The sequence below is a fragment of the Chrysemys picta genome, chromosome 2 (assembly GCF_011386835.1).
Source record: "Chrysemys picta bellii isolate R12L10 chromosome 2, ASM1138683v2, whole genome shotgun sequence".
NCBI lineage: Eukaryota > Metazoa > Chordata > Testudines > Emydidae > Chrysemys > Chrysemys picta.
In genome coordinates this window covers 233,533,413-233,549,086 of record NC_088792.1, presented here as the reverse complement: position 1 = coordinate 233,549,086, position 15,674 = coordinate 233,533,413, and the positions used below count along the sequence as shown (strand labels likewise).

At 39.7% G+C, this 15,674-nt stretch overlaps 1 protein-coding gene across 27 annotated transcripts in view; it reads left to right on the top strand.

The window, feature by feature from the left end:
* EYA1 (EYA transcriptional coactivator and phosphatase 1) overlaps positions 1 to 15,674 on the top strand; it is a 246,731-nt gene that overhangs the window by 159,027 nt on the left and 72,030 nt on the right. For 20 of the 27 annotated variants that reach the window (XM_065582146.1, XM_065582152.1, XM_065582145.1 and 17 more), the window contains 3 exons: positions 1,794 to 1,931; positions 10,555 to 10,637; positions 11,052 to 11,238. In XM_065582146.1, the coding sequence (XP_065438218.1) occupies positions 1,794 to 1,931; positions 10,555 to 10,637; positions 11,052 to 11,238 (408 nt within the window). The remainder of the gene's footprint in view (positions 1 to 1,793; positions 1,932 to 10,554; positions 10,638 to 11,051; positions 11,239 to 15,674) is intronic. The other 7 variants (XM_065582150.1, XM_065582149.1, XM_065582148.1 and 4 more) reach the window with 1 other exon arrangement.

The window sequence follows — 15,674 nt, the reverse complement described above, 5'->3', positions numbered from 1 at the left end:
GTAAGTGAAGCCACTGGAGGAAAGCAGACAAGGAGTTGTGGGGTGTCAGGAGGTGAAAAGCTCCTCTTCCTGCTCCTTAGAAGTTTGCAGAAGGGCCAGAACTGGAAGCTATCAGTGACACATTATCTTCCAGTTGGCATCCACCTCCCGCTTCCTACCCGTTACATCCCTTGTCTGCCCCATGTTGGAAGGAGGCATGAACTAGGAGAAATGCTCTCTGCACACACTCAGAGACTGGGAGTTGAAGCAGGGGTTAAAATTTCTAAACTTGATCTCAGTTTAAACTAATTAAAAAAAATTCACATGAACATTTCAAGGATCTTTCGAATTATGAAAGATGAGTATAACGTTCCTGGGAATTGTTGATACCAACACTGTAAAGTGGAAGTTTCACAGTGAGACCATATGTCAGATTCATCATTATGATTTAATTGCAGGGTGAAATAGAAGCGGAAAGGGAACAGCAAGGGGAAACAACCCTTATTTAAACACAAATTACTTTGGCAGTTATTCAAAAGGAATTAGAAAAAAGTGAAGGGCCATAATTTCAAAATGGGTGTCTCAGAAGCGCATGAAAAATATGCAGTAATGCATATCTGACTGTTTGGGGCATATAATTGCATATTGTACAATGTAATGACTTTTTGCACCTCCCTCCTTCATACATCATAGGACATACGTTTTTAAGACTTGAACCAAATGGTAAATGGATTTATAGTTTGTCATTTACAAAAGACTATTACTCATCCACACTTTGATTCACCCCAAATAATGGTGACCTCTGAGCATAGAGGTAATCACAGACTGCTGCAATAAGATCCGAGACTAGTCTTACATTACTCATATTACTACTATATTGCTAAGACTATTATTTGTGTAAAATATGCATTATGAAATATCACTAATATCTAAAATTAAACTCCAGTGTCCAAATAATGTACTTGTTGTGATGTCTGTTCCTGATATGTATTGCTTATTCATTTAGGTCCTGATCCAAAGCCCACTGAAGTCAGTGCAAGTCTTTCCATTTCAGTAGGCATTGGACTAGGCTGAATTTTGTTAGAGCACAATTCTTTAATGGATTTCCCTGTCATTAGTGCAGATTAATGAAGCTTTGCTGTATCCTCCCTGTTTGAGAGCTCCTCTCTAAGGCATATTTAGCATCCTGTATGTCTATTTCGGTCTATTGATTAAAAACAGCATATATTTTACAATACATACCAACTTTGAAAAGGTATATTATGTGCTAATGGGCCTAATTTAATCACTTTTTAAAGAGGATTTTCTTTTTATAATACTGTAAAAGCCTCTTTGGAGCTGTGTAACCTAAATGTAGGACTGTTGATCCTTTATCCATAAACATTGCACAATGCAAATCTCAATTGTTATGTAATGAAAAAGAGTGGGTTATGTTACACTTCATTGAAACTATATGAAATTGGTGTTCTGCCATCTATGAAATTCATGAACTTATGGAAATGTTAGCTTCTGACTGAGTTGGCAGGAAATGAATAAAAAATTATGCAACTTTCTGGAAAGGGCAACTTGCCATATATTCATTTCTCTTGCAACTCTTGATTTTTAAAAACCACAGCTGAAACTGTCCCTGGTGAACTTACATTTACATGCAGCTTCTCCCTTGCCTCTACTGCACATACCACTAGCATCATTACAAAAATGCATGCAGTGATTACTAACTACGTGTATGTTTAAAGTACTGCTAGTTATGTGATTTTATTGTCTGTTGGTGTTTGAATATGAACAAATAGATTTGCTATCACGAACTGATTTAGGTGCATTGTGGGCAGGCATCAAGACAGAAGGTGGATTGTCACAATCACAGTCACCTGGACAGACAGGATTTCTAAGCTATGGGACAAGCTTTAGCACGCCTCAGCCAGGACAGGCACCATATAGCTACCAAATGCAAGGTCTGTATACATATGTATTACCATTTGTAGTATGTTTCATTGTTCTATTCATTTTTCCTTTTAGAATAAAACAAATATCAATGTAGGGTGGGATTTTCAAAAGTGCCCAGCATTGGCCTAACTCCGCTTTCTTTGCTGTCAGTGATAAAAGTCCCACTGACTTTAATAGGAATAGAATTAGGCCAACCCTCAGTGCTTTTGAAAATTCCACCCTTAATGATTAAGCTAGCATTTTAATGTAAATATTCTGTTCTTATTATAACAAATAATTTGTCTTCATAAATAGTGCACTAATGTGCTTCAGAGCATAGTACTGGAAAAAATTGTCATGATTATGAATATAGGAAGTGACAAGATTTAACTTAACACCTGAGTCTGTTTTCTCTATCCATAAAACAGGTAAATATTTTTTGTCCCTTTCAGAGCCTTTGTCAGAGTTAATTAACATGTTTATAGTATTTTGAAGGTGTAAACCTTTGTAAGTTCTAGCTAATATTGTCAATTAATTTTTTTTCTAGATGCACTTATTTGTTTCTTTTAAATATGGCATTAAAATACATTTTTTCTATGTTATAAATGTAGCATGCATATTCCTACCTGTTATTCACTGACTGAGTGTGACTAGTTCTGGAATCTGACCATCCATATAGGCCAAAATTTTGAGTGCCCAACTTGGGACATCTTTGACCTGATTTTCAGAGATGCAGAGTACACACTTCTCTAGTTGCAGTTTGTAGGAGTTGTCGGGGATAAGCACCTCTGAAAAGAAGGGCCAGGGTGTCTCAGACATCCAAAATTGAAGGCTGTTTCTGAAAATGTTGGCACCAGTTTTTATGATACCTGTTACAGTTTCTAGATGTAATTAACTCTCTATCAGATGTTCTGAAGCAGACATGCATTACTGGATTAACTGGACAGGGCTTCTTTTATGTTTGACGGCTTTTAAGGAGTATTGATCCAACCCTTAGTTCAGATACAGCAGAGCAGCTGCAGTATTGAAAAGATAATCATCTGACACACAGCTTCTTAAATATAGATCTAGGTACTCTGCATCTGAGCAGGCAGGAAACAAGACAGTACCAAATAAGTATGTTTACTTTTATCTATTTGGTAATTAAAAGTTTTCTATTCTGAACGGGAATAATCATAACCAGCTTATTGGTTCACTGTCTGCTGATAGTTACATCATCAGAACTGAAGGAAACTAACTTGATTGCGTAAGAGCTCAAAATACTTACCAGTGATTTTACAAGCAACTCCCAGAAGGCAGATTCTATCAAGAAATCTTTTAATCCATTCTCACTAGGAAATACTTGTGCTGAAGAACATGTTGTTGTTGTTGTTAACAATTTGTATTTCAGTAGTGCCTTGGTGCCACAGTCATGCATCAGGACCTTGTTATGCTAGGCAGTGTATCAATACCTAACAAAAAGACAAGCTTAGGGCCAAATTTTTATAGGTATTTAGGCATCAAACACCCATAGAAGCTAGACATATAGATACATTTAAAACAGTGGTTGCAGCACACCAGCTACCTAACCATTATTGAGTTTTTTGTAGGCATCGTAGCAGAGGATAACTTTAAGGAGGGTTTTGAGGGAGGGCAATGAGGGTGATTTTGCAGCTGTTTATGGGAAGCTCCATGGGAGAAAGTGAGAAGGTACTTGTTGGAAAATTTACAAATTGGTGAGGAAACTGGTATCATTGGCAGAGCGCAGGCAAGAGTGAACATTGCAGTAGTATATGGGAGATGATAGCTAGAGTGGGCATAGGCTCTGAAAGACCTTGAAAGTCATGCAGTGAATAGGGAGCCAGTGGAGAAATGAAAAGAAAGTGATGACAAGTTTGAAGTGATGAGTTGTGTGGATGAAGAAGAAAGGCCAGATCCTAAAGATATTATCTAAGAAACAGCAGCAAGATTTAAAAACTGCCTGGATGTAAAGATCTAGAAAGCTGGATCAAAGACAAGGCCCAGATTATGAGGGTGAGTGACAGGGAGGATGGTGGTAGTGTCCAGGGTGACTAAGAGAAGAGAGGGTTTGAAGGAAAAGATTACAAGTTCTGTTTTGGCATGGTTAAACTTAAGATGATGGCTAGATATCAACAAAGAGATGTCAGAGAGACAGGCCACAATTTTATTTTGACCAAAAGGAGAAAAGTCAAGAGTGCAGAGAGCGAACTATAAGTCATCAGTTAAGTCATGTTTGAATGAAATAACCCAGAAAGCAGGTAGAGAGGGAGAAAAAGAGGATGCCAAGACTGGAGCCTTGTGGAATACCTACAGAGAGTTGGCGTGGAGATGAGGGTGATCATCCAAATGAAATGCTGAAGTAGTTTTAGGGAGGTAGAGGAAGACCACAACCTTTCTAGTCATTTTGTTCTTACAGTTAGGACCTGTCTAAATGAACCCTTAGTTCATGATAGGCTGGGGTGTAAACCTATCTTACTAGCCTGAAATGCACAAAGTGTTCGTGTGGACCCTGCTACCATGCAGCAATGGTTCCTTAGTATGCTTTGGTTTACCCCACTTTGAAAGCAGAGTAGATAAAAGTGCACTAGGAACTGCTAGTGCATGTCAGCAGGACTTAGTGTAGCAGGCTGGTGTTGGGTAGAGTTACACCCCAGCTTGCTGCAAACTAAATGTTCATCTGGAAAAACCTGTTGTAAGAATAATATTTTACAGGATTTTTCTACACCATGTTTTCCTTGTCATTATCTTTTTAGTGTGTCTTTTAATTGGGTTAATTCTATATTTTTAAAAACTTGGTACTAGCTTAATTTTGGGGGATATATCTGCATTGGTGGGAGGGCGTGTAGTTAAGTGGTAGAGTGCATGTAGGAGTAGAGAGGTTATTTTACTTTGGTATTTGGTACTGATTTGACTGCTGCTGGAATAATGTGTCCTGTTCTGGTATCCACAATTCAAGAAGGGTTCAGAGAAGAGCCACAAGAATGATTAAAAGATTAGAAAAGATGCCTTATAGTAATAAACTCAAAGAGCTCAATCATGTATCTTAGCAAAGAAGAGGATAAGGAATGACTTGATTAGAATCTCTAATACTACACAGGGAGCAGATATTTCATAATGGGTTTGAGTCAAGCAGGCAAACGTATAACAGGATCCTATGGCTGGAAGTTGAAGCTAGACAAACTCAGACTGGAAATAAGGTGTACATTTTTAACTGTGAGGATAATTAACCACTGAAACAGTTTACCAAGGATAATGGTGAATTCACCATCACTGGCCATTTTAAAATCAAGATTGAATGGTTTTAAAAAAATATTTCCCATAGGAATTATTTTTGGGAAATTCTATGGCCTGTGCTACACAGGAGGCCAGACTAGATTATCACAATGATCCTTTCTGGTCTTGGAGTCTTTGAATCTATGAATTTTTCATTCTGACTTGAGAGGTGCTAGCAATAAACAAGAATGTTTGTTTCCCCTTCACAATTTTAGTTCTGGAAATTCAACAGCTTCAAGATTTAAATTACTCTTCAAGGTTGGAATTAAGCTTCCCCACACAAAACCACAGTCGTTGTTTGTTCAGAGACCTCCAGAGTGGGAATGGATTTATTCCCCTTCCCCCCTGTACGAATGCATGGGCAGGCTGCAGGTTCTCAATGCATCCTTTCCACAGAGGCTGAAATAGCAGCTGCTAGTGCTCCTCATCCCCTTAGTGTGGTTTCTGAACCACTGAATCAAAATTATAGACCCTTTGGCCTGCTCCATAAACAACTAACCAGGCTGGTGCCTCTGGTGGCATCCCTTTCTGTTACAGGTAGGGCTGCAAGATAACCCTGAACTGCTGGTGTGCCTGCACTGCCACCACACCTCCCCCCCACCCCCCTTTGTGTCAGGATTACCACCCGCACCTGCAGCACATAAATTGTGTGGAGGCCACTATGCTTGCCCTTCCCATTAGGAGCAAATATCACCTGAAATGTAGATATGTTGTAGTGCATGTGTGGGCAATTACACAATGCCTTGCCTGTCCATACTAAAATTCTGGCATGGTGAGTAGCTGAACAATAGGTAAGGGAAAAGCTGCCAACTTTGAAAATCGTGAGGCATATGGCTGTGTGAGTATCCACACAGACATTATCTTGGTACTTGGGCTTCAGTTTGTTTTGAATTTTTCATCTTTACATTTCGGGGGGGGGGGGGGGGGGGAATTATTTCTTCCTAACTACCATGCTTCTCACTCCGCCTTTGGTAAGTGTTCCGAAGTATGATCCTTGAGTTCTTACTCATGTAAGCAGTCTCATTGGAGTCAAAGGACCAGTCACTTGACTAAAGACTGTAGCCCTGAGCCCATAGTTTCTGAATTGATGGTACATGTGGAAAATGCTCAGTCAGATTAAATGGAGTAGGGAGAATGCTGGGGGTGGTGGGTTTAGAAAAGTGTAAGGGAATCAAAAGCAGAGAGAAGGACCACACTTGCAGCTATGCAGTTCTGTTTAAAAATCAAAGAAATATAAGCCCTTGTCTGTATTTAATTGTGTATATTACTTTGTATCAATGTATCATTCCTCTGTAGTGGTGTTAAATGTATGAGTGCTGCTATTCTTTTAGTTACACAGGTTGTTATGATTCAGACTATACTAACCAATGGGTTTGGAAATTCATCCATAAAAAAGTAAATCTTAAGGTATTTAGTTATTATTATGGAGTTTAAAAATATTGTGCTGGATGGCCAAGCAGTTACTAGGAAAAATAGGGAGAGTTTGCCAAAGAATTTTAAACAGCATAAGGAAGAGAAAGAATCCTTGGGTTTAAATAGCCCATCTGGCCTTCATAGTGCAGCTCTCCAGGGAAAAGCCCAACTTCTGCCACATATATTGTGCCCTGATGATAGACATAGCCCATGGCAAGTAGGCTGATCAAGGAAAGCAAATGGACTTCTGTAGAAAATACACAGGGGAGGACAGCATCCTGCCTATTTTAGAAGTACTGGAGAAAAGTTCTACACATGGGAGCTGCATACTAGTCCCAGCAGGTTCCAGCATTCTTCATATGCTGACTGAGATTCCTCGCTTTAATGTGGGTCCTTGTTCTTTGCAAACTAGACCTTTGACCCGCAATTTACAGCTTTTATCACATTAGAAATCCTATGGTTGGCCAGTTTGTTGCAGTAAGCCTATATATTTCATAAATATTCACAGTTCTTTGTTCATCTAATACAGGAACAGTATGCTCTGTGCCATGACACAACTGATTAAAAAATGTGGCAAAACTGAAGTATTTTAAAAACAACTTTAGGCCAGTAGCCCTGGGTGGCCCACACAGCAATTTCTGAGAAACCTGTTTCATGTTTGTTACGGTCTGTGAGGCCCCCAGCCCTCCTCTATAGGAGCCAATGCTGACCATAAGATGAAAGAGATTTTTTTTTTTTTTTTTTGGTGATATGTTGACCAGGGTGCAATTACTTTTTTCTTTTGCTCTTGTAAATTATCTGCCAACACACATTGTGAAAAGATAATGCAGTAACTAAAGAAGAACTTTTAAAATATGAGAGGCCCGGTACTACTTTTTCAGAATAATTTGAATGACAAACCTATAATGCTTGTACATGTATTTCTGCATCAGTGAATTAAAAAAAAAAAAAAAAATCTTATTTCCCCTAACGGTGGCATTCATGGAAATAAAAAAAGCTTGAAGACTTTTGCATTTTAAAAGATTTGGCATCTTCATTCTGACTCTCTGGCTTATGATAATGTAAAAAAAATAATTTTAAATTCTTGTATTTTTTCATTAGTAGTATTTCTCTCTACCTAGTGCTAAACATGGATGCAAACTCTTCTGCTGAAGCACTCTGATTTAGCTCACAGGTTTATGAGCATCTATCAACCACTGTGCAGCCCGACCAGTAATAGTGGAAAGTAATGAAGATTTATAGGAAAAAATCTAAATATTTCTTACGGTTACTGTCTCTTGCATTACATTCAGCTTGTATTTTTACTCCGAACACGGTTGGACATCCCCCACACCCACTGCGTACAAGGTCTTCAGTGGCCATGGAGTATGCAAGTTTTTATTAACTTTCACAATTTAATCGTTTTAATATTTTTGCCCCATGATTTTGGGGATGTACATTGTTCCTGACATGGCTTATTTAAAAAAAAAAAGGGGGGGGGGGAAGAGCAAGCACCCAGATCTGCACTCCTTGCAGTTAATGTATATTTTAGATGTGAAGCCTGGAATTAGTTCAGAGTATGTTTTTATTTTTTTTTAATATCATCATTATCTTTTTAACCCAAACCTGCAACAGCATCAGAGTCATCTAACCCAGGGGTTCTCAAACTGGGGGTCGGGACCCTTCAGGGGATAGCCAGGTTATTACATGGGGGGGGGGGTGGCGAGCTGTCAGCCTCCACCCTAAATCCTGCTTTGCATCTAGCATTTATAATGGTGTTAAATATATAAAAAAGTGTTTTTAATTTATAAGTGGGGGTTGCTCAGAGGTTTGCTATGTGAAAGGGGTCACCAGTACAAAATTTGAGAACTAGTCTTCTCTATTGTTAAATCTCAGGATTATGTCAGTGTCTCAGTCAATTGCACAAAAGACTGTCTCACCAATTTGGAGGTTGCTATGATCTTGACCCATTTCAGCCAATAATGTAATGTGGCAGTGCTAGGGAGCAATGAATTTATACACCTCTCTTTCTATCTGTTTTCATTTTTCAACTTATTTCCTTATCACTTATTTGCTTACCCTAGGTTTTTCTCCCTTGATTGCAGTATATCTTTGTTTGCATTGTGTTTCAAAACTGATTTGAAGGAGGGGAGGCTATAAACAAATAATGCAGGTTAATGTGCAGCTTTTCTGCATTGTCATTTACCCCCTCTCAGCACTTCAGCAGTTCTGCCATATAACAGGCTTTCTTCAGCTCCTATAATTTCTCCCTATGTATCCACATGTCTCACCTCACAGCAGTGTTGCTGCTGGGTGCATAACCAGTGAAGGCAATCCATTTGGATTGGGGTTGCTGCCCTGATTTTAGAGCCACGGCTCCTGAGATTAGACATTAAACATCTGTCTGTTTGGTGGCTAGTGGTGAGGGAGTAGTTCGGTCTCTGTGTTCATTCAGTCTTTGGCATCTATGTTGATAGTTCATGTAGTATATTTATTTTTCCTGGTGTTATGGACAATAACCCCTTCATAAAAGTTTACTGCCCAAGGCTATCTATGATCAATTACTGAACCATAATGGCTTTCACAACTGGACAAGCTTGTAAACGGCTTAGAGCAGGGACTGAGTCTTCCTCTGTGTTTGTAAAGCACTGAGAACAATGTCAGTTCTCAATCAGTGACAACGTTTGGCCTGATTCTGTGATGTGCTAAGGACCCACAACTCCTATGGACCTCAGTGGGATTTGTACGTGCACAGCACCTTTCACAATCAGGCTTATGGGTACTGCAATATTATTTAAAAAAGAACTTTAAAAGCTCATTACTTTGTTAAGTAAGAACATAACTGGGTCAGACCAATTGTCCATGTACCTCAGTATTTTGTCTCCCACAGTGACCAGTGCCAGAGCTTCAGGGGCAGTGTACAGAACAGGGCAATTGGAGTGATCTACCCCTGTCTTCCCCTCCCTGCTTCTGGTAGTGAGAGGGTCACCCAGGGCATGGGGCGGCATCCCTGACCATCTTGACTAATAGTCATGGATGGACCTATCCTCTATGAACTTATCTAGTTCTTTTTTTAACCCAGTTATACTTTTGGCCATCACAACATCCCATGGCAATGAATTCCATAGGTTAATTGTGCATTGTGTGAAAAGTATTATAAACCATCTGCCTATTCATTTAGTCAGGTGCCGCCTGGTTTTGGTATTGTGGGGAGGGTAAATAACCCTTCTGTATTCATTCTTTCCACAGTATTCATGATCTCTACCATATTCCCCTTAATTGCCTCTTTTCTAGTCTTTTTAGTCTCTCCTTGTACGGAAGCCATTCCATACTCTTGATCATGTTTGTTGCTCTTCTCTGAACTTTTTCCGGTTCCCTTATATCCTTTTTTGAGATGGGGCAACCAGAACTGAACACAGTATTGAAGGTGTGAGCATATCATGGATTTATGTAGTGGCATTATGATATTTTCTGTCTTGTTTTTTTATCCCTTTCCTAATAGTTCCTAACATACTATTAGCCTTTTTGACTCCTGCTACGGACTGTGCTGAAGTTTTCAGACAACTATCCACAGTGATTCCAAGGTCTCTTTCTTGAGTGGTAGCAAATAATTTAAAACTCGTCATTGTATATATGTAGTTGGGATTATTTTTTCCAGTGTGCATTACTTTGCACTTGTCAATGTTGACTACATTAGGTCTGACAGGCATTATATGAAACCAAACCAAAGATATTTCTAAATTTGATCCCATTCCATTCTGTGAATTACAGGTGTTCCATCAGATTCATTTTTCCTCTTATACAATAACTACATAATGAAATATAGGGGTCAAAAATAATGAATTATCACTTTACCTGTTTCTGCATGTTTAGTATTGATGACAACCAAAGTGGTCAACATATGGGAAGTATTACAAGTTTGCTGTGATGGAGTTATTTTCAGATAGAGTGTTTTAGTAATTAACATCATCTTTCATTTCATTTCAGGGAGCAGCTTTACAACATCATCAGGATTATATGCAGGAAATAATTCACTCACAAACTCTACTGGATTTAATAGTTCACAGCAGGTAAATTTGTAAATAAAATTAAACGAAAGTTTGACAAAACTGTATTTCAAACTAGCAAGTCACACAATGCTTTCCCCTTCAAAAATATTAAGCTCACTAGATTTTGCTAAGAAAGATAGTGTCATTTCAAGGGAATTTTTTTCCTACTTTTTATCTCATAAAAGAACTCGCTGCATGGTTATTTTACATAACTGCAATAATATATCTAATAATATTCTGTTTGTGAAAGAAAATTTACTAAAAGTATGTGAAATTTAGGTTTACTTTCACAGTCTCATGTTTGTCAGCTCTACTGTGTACAGTCCAGTGAAGACAGTGGAACTCAGACATGTGTTTTTACTTATATTTTGGAATGTATACTAAAAAGTAGCAAAACCTTGAAAGAAAACTCTGATGTTGCTTTTTGTCTGGTAGGAATATCCATCTTATCCTAGTTTTGGCCAGGGTCAATATGCACAGTATTATAATAGTTCACCGTACCCGTCACATTATATGACAAGCAGCAACACCAGCCCAACACCACCTTCCACAAATGCAACATACCAGCTTCAAGAACCACCATCTGGCGTCACCAGTCAAGCAGTTACAGATCCTGCAGCAGGTAATTACATGGATTTTATTATCCCTATTGGCCACATTTCTGTTAGTTGAAAGGTTTGGGGTTTTGGTTTGGTTTCAGTTTGTTTCTTTTGTTTTTGTCTTGTTTTGTTTTCTCCAAATCTTTAATTTATGGTATCTCTATTTTGATAGAGCACTGGCTAAGAAAATTTAAGATGAATTTTTAAATAAGGTTTTCAAGAGAAATACACAGTAATTTTTATTTATTTGCAATATTACTAATACTTTTTTTAAATTATGGGTTGGGGAAAGCCTTTATGCTGGGCCAGGTTCTGAATCCCTTATACTCAGTGTTTACTTAGGCAAATCCCATTAATTTTGTCTTAATAAATAAATAAATAATTAGTAAAACCGAAAAGGCCTTCAAGATTTAGCCCACTGTACACTTAGAAAGATTGTCTTTATATTGCACATATTATAACCATTATTGTGAAAAAAGGTGTGTTCCCCCCCTCCCCCCAATATCTCAAGCATATCAATAGTAGATGGCAGAAGCTTGAAATTTTCCAGGGTAAAGTTCCTAGGTTGCAGATGTGCTTCTCAGTGGTGTGGTAAAAATCCCATTGTAATTTGGCAAAGTTATAAGAGTTCTTAAAAAACATACTTTGCACATGCACAATGGATTTGGTAATGTGATCTCTTAATGTGAGCTGCCAGCATTCTGTCGTTTTTGTGCATGAATCCATAGCTTAAGAAAATGTAGGGAGTGCTGTGTCTTTTTGTACAGTTAGTGAAGGTGAGCTGGGAAGGAAGCAGGTTACAGAAGGAGACAGGACTCTTTCTGTACAGTACGTGTGAATGTGTATGGAAGGCAGCAGGATTCACCTATTTTTTTTTTTTTTTTTTTTACTTATGCTTTGGTTTGGTTTGTTGTTTAATACTCTCAATGTCTCACTGGCGTATAATGTTATTAAAAAAAATCCCCCTTACTACAAACAAACAATTAACTTTTATTAAAATATATTTACCATATAATTCTGATTCAGTAAATAGTTTTTTTTTTAATTGCATTGGGAAAGTATAGACTGTTTGTTGCTTTTCTTTTTAAAAGTGATGTTCCCAGTTAAAACAAGGGACCTAGCCTGCCTTACTTAAAATTAGTGGCACAATCAAAGCTTGGTTTAATATTTAATAATATCATTTTCAAACAGTACCTCCACAAGTCTTGGCAAGGTCTTGTGTCAGCTGCTTTTTTAAAGAGCCGTGTCTAGCTAAAGTCTCGCTGAGAAGTGAGGAATTGTCTGAGGTACCATAAAGCAGCGGTTCTCAAAGTGGGTCTGTGAACCCTTTCAGGGGGTCCACGGGGCCCCGTGGCTAAAACCCAGCACCCCAGCACCTCTCCTGGGGTTGAAGCCCTGACTCCCAGCACCACCCATGGGGTTGAAGCCGGGAGCAGCAAGGCTGAATTCTGGAGCCTGGAGCCCTGATGCTTCTCATGGGCCAGAAGCCCTGAGCCCATGGGCAGAGTTGGGGGACGTGGAGATGTTGCCCCACCCCAAACTACAGTGCAAGAGCAGGGCAGTCCCGGGGCACTCCACTCCCCACCCTCCACCTCCTTCTCTCCCCACCCCCTGGCCAGGTTGGAGGCCGGAAGCCAGAGCCGGGCAGTTCAGGACAGCTGCTGCTCTGTCTGGTGCCATAGAGTAGGCAGCCACGGTGTTCCTTCATCTCCTGCTGCTGCAGGGGGTTGAATCTGCTCCTCAGTCACCTTTTCTCACGCAGCTGGTAGAGATGCTTGGGTAGGGGGACCCGGCTCTGTGGCTGGCAGAGCCCTCGGGGAGCATCTACCACAGGGGGAGCACTCCTGGCACACAGCCTCTAGCTACCTCCCTGCCCACACACAGCCCCTAGCTATCTCTCTCCCTGCACCCTGAGATACCCCCCTTCCCTCACTCAACCCCTAACTACCCCTTGAGCTGTTTTCAAACTTTTTGAGCTGAGCTTCCCCACCTTTGAGTTATAATTTTTTATTGTGCCATGCTCCTCCCACCCCACAACCCAGACGGGGTTGGCCTGCTGAGGTAAGTCCCGGGGTGGAGGTGGCACTACCTCCCCAGACCCCGCCGAGCGGAACGTGCTCAACGCCTGCTGGCCCCTGCCCATCCAAAATAGAAGTCAAACTGCACCTATGCCCAAGGTGCTCCCCGCCCCCCCAAGGCCCTGGAGTTTTTGTAGCATGTTCTGGGGGGCCCTCAAAAAGAAAAAGGTTGACAACCCCTGCCATAAGGTGTGGTCTATAATCTTGTGTGGAAAAGTAATTCTTGGTGTAGCTTTCTTTACAGGGATGGCCTGTGTCCTCTACCCGGCCCCCTTTCTGCTTCTCTTTCACTCTCCGACAATGGAATCCATACATGTGGTTGCTTTTGTTACCAGCCCTGCCATTGCTCCACAGTATATCCTTTGTTTCACTTGCTATTCTTCCCTCTTGGGTGTGATAAGTTGACAGGGATAGCTTTGCAATTGAAATATTTGTGTTATGGATTTAATGACTATAGGCAAGTTTGTAACTCATCCTAATCCCCTACGCAGGGAAGTGAGGGGGCTGTGTCACAGGTAGCAGTGAAGGAAGGAGAGAAGCCTCTGCAGGGTAGGGTGACCAGATGTCCCAATATTATCGGGACCATCACAACATTAGGGGCTTTGTCTTGTATACATAACTGTACCCGCTGGCAAAAAAAGTGTCCTGATTTTTCACACTTGCTATCTGGTCACCCCACTGTGGGCCTCTAACCCCTTCTTGTGTAGGGGCAGGGCATGAATGGAGTCTTGTCTCTGAGCTTGCCAGGAAAACTGAGCTGGTATGGCAATAGAACAAGATATAGGGCTAGCACAGGTTGTTTTCCTTCTTGCTCCACCTTGAAACAAGGAGGGAATCAGGATCCAAGCGGTGACTGAGTCACAATTTAGTTCCTGGCCTAAGGCAGCGCAACTTTGTACTGCCCCTTAGTCGGGGCTTATGGCATGCCTCAGTTGAACCCCCATAGTATTTTAAAGACACATTCATGTGAGTATGTAGGCCCCAATGTGCTAGGCCATTCAGAGAACGTAGAAAAGACATGGTCCCACTTCTGAAATGCTTACAGTCTAAGCTCACAGTTGTATAGCGTGTGCATGTGCTTAATTTCACTCAGATGAGTAGTTCTTTTAAAGTCAGTGGGACTGTTCACACGGATAAACACTTGCAAAAAGGTTGCAATTAAGATTATGGGGTGGCTTATTCATGTACATACACATCTTTTTGGTTCTACTGCATTTTAAAAATGAAATTTTGGGAGGTGGAGCAGGGATGGAGTACACAGCTGCAGCATTGGAACTACACCACTGTAGCACTTCAGTGTAGACACTTCTTGCGCCAACAGAAGAACTCTTCTATCGACCTAGCGCTGTCTACATCAGGGGTTAGGTCGGCTTAACTATATCACTCAAGGGTGTGGATTTTCGAGGTAGCTAGGTCGAGCTAATTTTTTATGTACACCGTGCCTCATTCTAGAGCCACTGAAGTGTGAACAGCATGTTCCTGTCCTGTATGCAATCCCTGGAGTGTTTAGGCAAGTCATTACTAGAGCAACTGTGTAACAGGAGTATTAATTCTAAAACGTTTAAAATCTCTTGAGGGAAAAGCATAATTTTAAAGCAGCTACAGTTTAGAAAATGACTAATTTCTGTTGAGTTTTGATATTTAAGTTTACTTTGGAAACATTTTCTCTCCCATATCCATCTATCATCATAGTTTGTGACATAGATATCCTTGGTTTGTGCAGTTCTCAATTAACTTTTCTATATTTTATACTGTGTTAAATAATTTAGTTTAGAAATGGTGAGTAACTCAGAGTTATCCTCCTATCTTACATGAAACCACAATCATAATTCATTAAGTTACATTTCCAAGAAGAAAGAGTTGCATTATTCTTCAGATTGGCCCCTATGAGATTTTCCTGGTTTCCATAAAATAGTATGTTTAAAAGATATTGCAGGTTGTTTTTATATTGCTCACACACTGCAACATCAAACAATAATAATAATAACTCTATTAGCCTGCTAAAATTATTCTGAACCACAGGTTACTGTTTTATCTCCATAGGCTAAACATTTTTTTCTTTAATACCATGCCATGCTCAGTGCTGCAAAATAAAAAGCCACTATGACTCCTTCTCCTTATCAGATTTCATAACAGTAAATCAGAAGTAGTTGAGTGAACCAGAGCCGAGAGTTCATATAGGCAAAGCCTTTCCATAATAACTGAACAGAAACATATGCTGTAGTGTGAAGTTCTATGCTATATTTATAGCACATTAGTAATGTTTTAATCTTATTTATTGATTTTTTTCCATAAACATAAAAGATTAAATATATAGTATATAGATGTAGGAGGGAAGTACAGTATATACATAGAACATAAAATATTTATAATATATGACT